This window comes from Cibotium barometz, chromosome 58, assembly GCF_041138505.1.
Source record: "Cibotium barometz isolate CiBa-2024 chromosome 58, ASM4113850v1, whole genome shotgun sequence".
In the NCBI taxonomy this organism is placed as follows: Eukaryota; Viridiplantae; Streptophyta; class Polypodiopsida; order Cyatheales; family Cibotiaceae; genus Cibotium; species Cibotium barometz.
The window spans coordinates 13,049,207-13,059,024 of record NC_141103.1 but is presented as its reverse complement, the minus strand read 5'-3'; the positions used below and the strand labels follow the sequence as shown (position 1 = coordinate 13,059,024).

Below are 9,818 nucleotides of genomic sequence, written 5' to 3'. Positions count from 1 at the left end.
GAAAGAGGATCGTATGCTATGGTGCATACGTTAAGGCCATGGTGTCGTCAGTATGGTACCTAGTTTGAAATAGCCTTTGGTCTTGTGAGTATCAAATGGCTATCTAGATAAAGAAGTTGAAAGGTCGAAAGGCTCATCGTGCAAAGTTGTGAAGAGTTTGACCTTCAACTTAAAGAAAAGAGTGCTTACTTGTAATCACTTAAGGGGTAATCCGCATGATGCCCATGTGTGGTGTGCCATAGTGATGAGATGGTACTCATCCTAAAGTATAGTGGCCCTTGTCGAGACAGGCACAACCACTAAGTGGTAAGTCTCATAAAGAGGGTAGTGTTCAATAAGTGACATGATTCCCTAGATGGTAGATATGATGTTGGGATCCCTATTCACCATTCCAATCAAAATTGTTAAGCTTACGACTACCATAAAAAGAATGTCCGAGATGACATTGTCCCACTTTAATTAGTGAGATATAAAAGGAGTTATTGGCTAGAAGGACGTCCGCATTTAAGAGGGTCTAGTTGCAATAGCAGATTGCCAAAAGTATCTTGTTGTTACTAGGTGGTATGGGACACTTAGTAGATAATGAGAATGAGGTAATCAAAAAGTGGTTGACTGGTACCTGGTTGAGAAGTTTTTGATCCAATGATATTTCAAGCTAGTCCGACACTTGAAATATAAAGATTTGGCCAAAGGAAGTAAAATATATGGTTAGACAATGAGTAAGATGTAGAACTCGAGAGTTCTAAGGGATTATCCACAACAAATAGAGACCAAGATTCAATAAACAAGAATTGGTTGACTAAAAGGTGTTGGTTCATTCCAACAAAAAGACAATGAGTATGCTAAAGTGAGTTTGGCTATTCACTGAGTATATCAGTCGCATATATGTGGGCTGGTTGCCAATATAATAAGCGATAGTGATATAAAGTTTAATAGTTGTTATGGCATACTGTGTTCAAAATATTGGATACTATGCTAAGCTTGAGTACGGTTAATAATCCATAGTGATGGTCTAGCCAAGAGAGTCAATCAAATCCAAAAGGATATACTATGAGCATAATTAAGAAGCAAACTAGTTGGATGCGTATTGCCCATATTGATTTGCTAACAACTGTGCTAGATATTCATCACAAGGCTCTAGTGTAGAGTCCTCATGGGGCCATTGGCTTCGAGAAAGAAAAGATACAAAAGGTTAAAGATATTCTTCAAGATCTCCACGAGATGATGAAAATCGCGAAAGATAATGTTAAGAGAGCACAGGACCATGCTAAACATTATGCAGACGAAGATTGTAGACAAATCATCTTTGAAGAAGGTGGTAAAGTATTTTTAAAGGTTTCTGCATACTTCGAATCTTTGAAAATGGGGAGAAGTCCGAAGCTATCTCCAAGGTATTGTGGTCCATTTACAATACTTCAAAAAGTAGGTAATGTTGCTTATAAGTTAGCTTTACCAGAAAGCTATCTCCAAGGTATTGTGGTCCATTTACAATACTTCAAAAAGTAGGTAATGTTGCTTATAAGTTAGCTTTACCAGAAAGCTCTAAAGTTCATCCAGTTTTTTGTGTCAGTAGACTAAAAAAGAAGTTGGGTGATGATGATAATCTCGTTAGTCTCAAGAGATCCTAGTAGAACTTATTGAGCCCCCATCCTTACCACCTGAACCGAAAAAAGTATTGGATTTCCAAGAGAAAAGAACTCAACACTCTGTATGACAGGAGTGTTTAGTCAAGTGGAAGGATAGACCAGAAGAAGATTCTACCTGGGAAAAGGTAAGCACACTCAGGTTGAGGTTCCCAAATTTCGTTTTCGAGGATGAAAACTCCTTTTTTTAAGGGAGGAGTAATGTCATGACAGTGGGATTTAGAGGCAATCTAGAGAGCTCAACCGTCCGAGCAAGGCACAAACGGGGTTTAGGGGAGCCAAAATGACCAGTTGTGCGGACCCAAGAGTGGTTAGACACTAGTCAGAGTGGTTAGACACTAGTGAGAGTGGTTAGACACTAGTGAGAGTGACCAGGCACATGTGAAGAGGAACAAGCTAATAAAAGGGTTGGGTTCAATCTTAGAGGGTCTAGTCTTTTTTGGCTATGGTTGGGTGGAGTAGAGAGCTCTCAGCACCCCTTGTGGGAAGAAGCATGCAGCTGTGGAAGGCTGCCTTTACACACAAGAGTTAAAAAGGTTTATTTATCTATATCAAAGCCCAACCATTGAACTTGTAGTTAAAAAGGTCAGTTTATTTTTATCAAAGCCCAAGAATTAAACTTGTTTTTAAAAAAATTGTTGTGCCATGCAAAGGTAGAAAATGATGCATTGAATATCTTGGAAAGAATGTTTATAGTAAAAAATATATATATAGCTTAAGCATTCTACATTCATACCCATTAATACAAAGCATCAATGAGTGTAATTCAATCATAGATAATGTAGCTAAGTTATAGTCGTTAAAGGATATTCTTAAATGAGAAGAAGTTGATTAAATGCCTATAAAAAATGCTTACACAACACCAACACCAACACCAAGATACCCATCTCTAGGATGGGGACTCCTCAAGGGTAACAAGCTAACTAAATCTAGAGCCAAAACTATAAAAGCACAAAGACAAAACTAACACCAAGAGGCCCATCTAGAGAGGGCTCGTCAAGGGTAAGAAGCTAACTAAACTTAGAGCCAAAATTGAAAAAGCAAAAAGACAAAGGGTCATAATCCAATAGAAATAATCTTGACATCACAAAGAAATAAGCGTGACAAAGGGTCATAACCTAATAGAAATAAACCTGACACCACAAAGAACTAGAAATGCTCCTATAAGAAATTAGGTAGCACCCACTACATCAATAGGAAGTAAAATAGTAACATTGTTATAGGACCTCCAAAGCACAAAGGAAGCTAGACCACATTTGCCTATTTCATGTTTTAGTTTTATCACAACGATTAGAGAAGCACACCTTCAATAAGCTTGAAGGCTAGCTTGCGAGCTTACTATTGTTGAGTAGACATGAGGGCATGCAACTTTGCAAGCTATCATTTCAAAATAAAAAATAAAATTAAAAGTGTGAAAAGAAGGATGATGTAACAAAATTGGATCAAATATGAAAACACCAATGCAAATAAAATTTAGTTGAATGTGTGATGGCAATCACACATGGATTTTAAGTTTAAAAAAGTAAAGCTTAAATATAATAGCCTTATATTTGAAAAATGGATGTCTTTGAATTCTAAAAAGGGAGTGTTTAAAATACACCTTAAATGCACATGCTATTTGTAAGGGGGTTTTATGTCAATCTCTAGGTAGAGTTCGATCAACAAGAATTATTAGTCACAATAAGTCAATCCTCAACTTTAATGCCACATCATGTTGACTAAATGATTCCTTTTATCATCAAAGGTGTTGAGGGTGGCATGAAAGTGATTGCGCATGAAGTGTGGTTCATATTATTTTAGAGCATATTAGTAAAAGGTGAGTTTATAAAGAGGAATTGAAAAGCATCGTTCACACTCTTGGGAAGTTTTATAAAATATATGAGCATGTGGGTTTAATATAAGGGTTTTTAAAAATTTCATATACAAGACTGCATACTTACAAGATATATACAAGATTGTCTGTCTATACTTACAAGATATATACAAGATTGTCAATCTGAGATATACGATTACGAGGGGAAAAAAAGAGTTGTAAGGGGCGGGGTTTACATAAAAGGGGGTCCTAGATATATACAAGACTGTCTATCTATACTTACGAGATATATGATTGTGAGAGGAGAAAAATGAGTGGTAAGCGGCTTACGTAAAAGGGGGTTGTAGATATAAACATGATATGCATGGGTAGCTATAGTGAAACCTTTGTGTTCGAACTTTCACTGAAAAAAACTGGGGAATGGAAGCACGATTTTAAATCAAGGCCAATGTGGGAATCTAGAAAGTAATGAAGTGAATTTGTAGATACTAATTTGTGAGCATTTATGAACAATATCATGGAATTTATGAATACTTGCTACATGAAATTCCACATCAAGAATTCACCTTTTTGCAATAACAATTGCTTGATGAAGAAAAGTGTTATTAAAAAGGAAGCATCTCATTCCTCAAGGTGGCTACAATTCCAAAGACAAAAGAAAGGTAAAGCAAAAAAGCCACCCCATGTTTTAGATTTGTCAAGCCATCGAGTACGACCAAGCAAAGTGATCTTTCATACATATAAAGTTCACAAAGCCACTTCATTAATTAGTGATTGGCCCTGATTGGATGTATATGTTCTAAAAAAGCCAGTATGTATCTGGACTCCAAAGGGTATACAACGTTTTGTCTTTGATAATATTTAGATCAAGCACTTGCATTATGGATGAATTTAAAGAAGCTCTATAAAAGGGAGAAGCTATGGGCCTAGTCACACACAGAGTTGCTAATTGGCATCTGGATGCCGATTAGCTGAGAACCTAGATGTTGGGATTCAAGTGAGCAGCAACAATGTTTCCAAACAATTGCCCAATCTTTAAGAACCGGAGGCAGATTCACCTTGTTGCCTACTTGAAGAGTTATACATGCTAGAGAGTTTCTGCCATGGCTTTGTGAGTGTATTAAATGTATTCGAATTTTGAAATACATGTGCGATGCGAGATCCAACCGGCCAAATGCCAACCAATTGGCAACTCAGGCATGTTGTGTGAACGCATAGGCCGCTACGAGTGAACATGCCCTATGATGAAGGCTCTTCCCACCCCAACCTTTAAATTCTAGCACGCATAAACGGTAACATGTAGGGCGACACAATCTTTATCGCAAATGTACTAGACAGGATATGTATACGTACATATACCCATGTCATATACGGTGTACAGTTCAGGATACATACGATGTAGGGTATCCGCCATAGCCAGACCTGCTCCAGATCGGCGTCATGAAAACGTGGGTTTCGGTCACGGAAGTTTGCATCTTCGCCCCTCGATTTCCGCCATCGCCAGATCTGCAGCAGGTGTTTTGATCGACAGCTCCTTGTCATAGGATGCGAGGATTTACTGTCTGCGACCCTTGACCTCATGCACAGCTAAATTAGTGTTTCCGCCTTACCCTCACCTGCAGAAATCATTTTCTCCAGCAGCTCGGCGTCCGCAACGTCGTTAAAACGAGCGAAGGCTTTCTGTACGACTTTCGAGGGACGGCCACGGGCAGGGTGAAATTAGGGTTTCTTTAGTAGCCAGAGCTGGAGGAAGAAGTTTTCTGCAGGTTCCAGGAGGTCGGTGCAGAAGACAAGGATGGATTCTCAGTTTCTACTCGACCGTTCTCCTCTGTTGGCAGGAAATGGCAGCGGGGGCTTAACAGAATCCGTGGAAGCTCGCACGGAAGGCAATGAAGATGGAGGAAGTGGCGCTAGGGTTTACGCAGGGGGGGGTGCGGGGGGTAAGCTTCGCTCTTCTCGTCGAGGCTTAAGCAAAAAGACAACTCCCTACGATCGCCCTTCTTCTGGTCGCCATGCCACCGCTGGAGGCGCCCATTCTTCTGTTGCTGCGTCTTCTTCGTCATCCTCCATGGCTTCTCGTCTCGTGGACTGTGCTTCTCGCCTGATCTCTTCTTCGGCCTCTTACCTCTTCCCTTCGTTCTTCGGCCGTAAAACCATAGCAATCACAAACGGCAACCTGCGTCCAGGTGAGAGCAAAACTTTCTTTCTGTTTTCTAGGATTTTTTCCTTGACATACACCTGCCTGTGTGACCAGCATTTTTTTTCAATGCTTCAAGCACTTTTCTTCAAATTTGTTTACAAACCCCAAATCTCAGGTCCTCACTTCGTAGGCCAGTCGGTAAGTAATTGGGCAATTGAGCAGCACAACATCATTGGCTAATTAGCAGGATCTCTACCCAGGGCAAAAAAAGGAACCAAATCTCATGCTGTTCTATAGTGTTTTCATGTTGGTTACTTGCCTCTATCAGACCTCTGCATCAAGTCTTGCTGATATTTTGTTGTCTCCTTGCCGAGACGGGCTATTGCAGAAGAGCAGGATGAAAAGGAGGAGGTGGAGTCTCCTATCAAGCAAGATATTCAACACGGTGCTCAGCAAGATGTAGGTTCCCTTCACAATCTAACTACCTCTGAAACCTATACTGTAGAAGTACTCCCTTGCATCTAGTTCATAAACCTTTTGCCACCTGTTGTTTAACCATCTCCCTGCCCACGGATGGCAATATGGTCTGAAACACCCCTATACTGATGCCGGTTGGCATTGCAGGATAAAGTTGATACGTTTTCTAATCAAGCACGAGCACTGATTGCATCTCGAGCTGGAGTAGAGACGAAAGGGTTGGAGCTAGCACAAGTAGAAGAAATGTTGAAGCAAAGGACTTGGTCTAGGTGATTGTCCTACCTATTGCGTGTGTGCATTCATTTGCAAATAACATCTTGGCTTATCCTGGTAAAGTGTGTCCATGGTGTAGCCTGGTGGTGAAGCTCTCAGGGCAAGGATTCGGGACTGATACCCACCAGCCTACACCTGCTGGATGCACTACTAATTAAAGTGTATATCTCATAGCCAAATGATTTAAGCTAACATGCTATTCCAACCATCCTATCATGGAATTTCTCTTTTCAGGGAGCAAGTAAATATACTGACAGATATTCTACAGGCTCGCATGATTGAAACCACTACCATCACTACCCATGCAGTTGAAGCAGCTGGGCAAGCAGTCGAAATTGCTGGGCAAGCAGTTGAAACAACTACCGGTGCTATGGATGACAATACTGCAGCTCCAATCTCAGAAGCTCAGCAGTGGCGCGAGGAACTCAAGAAATCCCGAACTGACTTTACACCCATTGAAGTTGCCAGAGCTTACATGGGTGAGCGTACATCTATGCCATCCGGATCGACACTATCCTTTCGAGTTCCAGCTGGTCAAATCAATAGAGTTGCTGAACTTAGGCCACCTCCTGGACTAGGGCTTTTAGAGGATAGATATCGAGCATCTCCTGCTCTAAGGTCATGGATTCGGAGTCCAGCAGTCCGAGCACCCAAGAGAAACTCTCTTCTTGATGAAGATTGGGTGTCGGTGGGGCCAGTGAGGAGGACAAGGCAGAAGACCTTCCAGATGGTGAACTCAAGCCCATATGCCAGGGGAATCGCTGCTGAGGAAAGTGTGCCACCTCGAACATACACACCACCCCCCATACAATCTAGTCAAACAGCTCGAAGGATTTTAGACACACTGGAGAAGTTGACACCATCCCCCAAGGGGAAGTCGTTGGATGAAGAGTTCACAGTTGCCATAGAAAATATGCCCATGTCACTGACTTCAGATACATTCAACATTCAGGCAAGGGAGTTTCCTAGGTTCTCAAATGTGAGGGAAGTAGGCTCGTCCCATGGCAAGCTTGATTTTAGAAGCATGGCAAAGTCACCAACGAACTTACGGACATTGACTTTTGGGGCTGTTACGGTGAGTGCTTATTTTCTGTTGAGGGAGAGTTGTAAAGGGGTTATGCTTCTATTTTTTTAGCAATTATTTCTAATTGTAATTAGGTTTGTTTCATATGCTTATTTATCACATAGGAATCAAATTCAGAGGAGAAAAGTCAGGTGAATTTGAGGCTACCTTCTTCAAGTGAAGCAGGCTTCCCTAGTTTACTTTCAGGAGCTTCTTCTAAGTTCTCTGGGGGTCCCGTGGCCACAAGCCTGCCATGTACTACTGCTGGTAATGCCTCTGTTACCATGCTGGCACATTCTAGTGTAATTACTGTAACTTCATCCGGCTCACCTGCAGCTGCCCCACTGCCCTCTGTGGGTTCCTACTACCAAAGTGCATCATTATCATCATCAGCAGCAGTCACTGAGCCAGAAAGTAAACCCCTTTTCTCCCTGAGTTGTGGACCGAGCTTTTCCTTCTCATCAGCTACCATGGAAAACTGGTGGCCCATGAGTAGTACTCCACCTGTGGGGTCTTTGGCAGTGCCTGCATGGCAGATACCTGTGTCCACACCAGCAACAGTTGCATTACCAGCTGTGTTTACGACACGGGCTACTAATGCATTGTCCACTGCTTCCGCACCAGCACTGGTATCCCTCGCAAGAGAACAACATCCTGAAGGTGATAAAGGATTAGCAACTGAAGGCCAAGTCACCATGAATATGCCTGAAGGGAGCTTCATGGTGTCAGATACTATTGTTAAGGAGCCAGATGAACTTTCAAATTCAAGTGGATCGAACCCTTTCCAGTTTGGATCCCCATCATCTGAGTCGACTTTCTCATTTAAAATCGTCAATAATTCTTCCCCATTTTCCACTACGGGAGCCCAGTCAACGGGGGGGCAAGCCTTCCCGTTTGGAGCTCAGTCTTCATCGTCTTTCTCAAGAACTGCACACTCAGCACCTTCTACCTTGTTTGGGTCATCACCTGCCTCCATGTCAGCCCTGGCTAGTTTTTCTGTAATGACAACTGCTGCATTGTCTACACCCTTTACTGCTCCATTTGGAGCTCAATCAAATCCCTTTCCGTCCTTGAAGCCCTCAGCTGCAGCTCAGTTATTCAGTGGATCACAGGTTAGGAAGCCAGCACCCATTCCCTCTCTGGCTATAGAAGCATCTAATGCTGCTCCTTTCACCTTTTCCCCATCACCTGCACCTGTATCATGCTCTATACCTACACTTCCCTTTGGCAGCATTGCTAGCACCTCTCTGGCATCAAGCTCTTATAGTGTCGGGCAGTTTTCGGCATCTAATGCTCGTACTAGTGCTTCAGAAGCTAGTCCAGCTTTCTTGTCTGGAGCGTCAAATTCAGTTCCTATGTTTTCATTCACGTCACCGTCTGGAGAGCCAAAACTGCCCACTCTCTCTTTTGTGTCCAATGATGCCTCATTGCCGACACCAATATTCACATTTGGATCAGGAGCATCACCTTCCTCGTCTTCGACATCTTCATTGATGGTTGGTGGTCAGACAAGTAGCTCATCATCATCTGGGCAGTTGTTTGGATCTGTAACAGGGTCGGCATCAGGTCCTTATTCTTCTGTAGGTGTATCAAGTTCACCTCCACAAGTTGGGCTTGAGTTTTCTGCAGGGTTTACTTCTGGTGCAAGTGGTTTGGAGAAAAGTGGTAGGAAGTTTTTTAAAGCAAAAAGGAGAAAGTAACCTGTACTAGGGCAGGGTTATCTAGTTTTTTCATCTTTATAGGATTTCCACTACTAAATGCTTCTCTTCCTGAGTTTTAAAAATTGAATCTCTGTATCAGCAAGGAATTATTCAGTTTGATGGTTCAAGAGACTATGTTCTCCACAAGGTAATTATTTCTGTGCAGATTTGAGCAAGACAGAGTGAAAGGCTTTGAGTTACTATAAAGCAGGGTGTGCATGTGGACTAAGATAAGTGCACAAGTTTATGACACTTGTGTCATTTTAAAAGGAAGCTTTGTTCCATGAAAACTCGAGAAACTCATGCTTCTCAAGATGCATTGCTTATGGGTTTCATTCAATGTTGGAGCTTCAAAGCTTGAAACCTATACTTCTCAAGGTGCATGATGTATGACTTCAATTAATTTGTTGCTCTGAAGAGAACCATGACCATTCTTCTTACTTTTCTCGAGGCTCTCCCATTTCAAGAAATGAACTGGTGCCTGAAGAGGATATTTGAGATTATTGAGGTGGACAAAAGTAAGAAGAGTGGTTTGCCTGGAGAAGTGATTAAGCATTATTCAGCTAGTTACATTCTGCTGTTCAAGTTTTGATGTGAGAAGGTGTAAGCCTTGATTACATGGGTGCTCTTACTACATGCCAAGACATTTGTCAAGTTTATTTTTTAAGTGTGGCTTTAATTTTAACATTAGAGCTTAACCCCTGTAAAA

The 9,818-nt window shown here is 41.7% G+C and overlaps 1 protein-coding gene across 1 annotated transcript; it reads left to right on the top strand.

The window, feature by feature from the left end:
• The first annotated feature begins 4,323 nt into the window (after nucleotides 1-4,323).
• LOC147605918 (uncharacterized) lies at nucleotides 4,324-9,261 on the top strand. The gene is made up of 5 exons (XM_086792814.1): nucleotides 4,324-5,642; nucleotides 5,985-6,055; nucleotides 6,221-6,342; nucleotides 6,581-7,421; nucleotides 7,535-9,261. Exons 1-5 carry the CDS (start codon nucleotides 5,252-5,254, stop codon nucleotides 9,107-9,109), a joined length of 3,000 nt encoding a protein of 999 aa, XP_086648940.1. The 5' UTR covers nucleotides 4,324-5,251; the 3' UTR covers nucleotides 9,110-9,261.
• The last annotated feature ends 557 nt before the right edge of the window (nucleotides 9,262-9,818 follow it).

Coding starts and splice junctions, on each gene's coding strand:
- LOC147605918 (XM_086792814.1), top strand. CDS start 5,252: ATGGATTCTCAGTTTCTACTCGACCGTTCTCCTCTGTTGGCAGGAAAT. Junction 6,056..6,220: donor AACACGGTGCTCAGCAAGAT/GTAGGTTCCCTT, acceptor TTGGCATTGCAG/GATAAAGTTGATACGTTTTC. Junction 6,343..6,580: donor AAGCAAAGGACTTGGTCTAG/GTGATTGTCCTA, acceptor TTCTCTTTTCAG/GGAGCAAGTAAATATACTGA.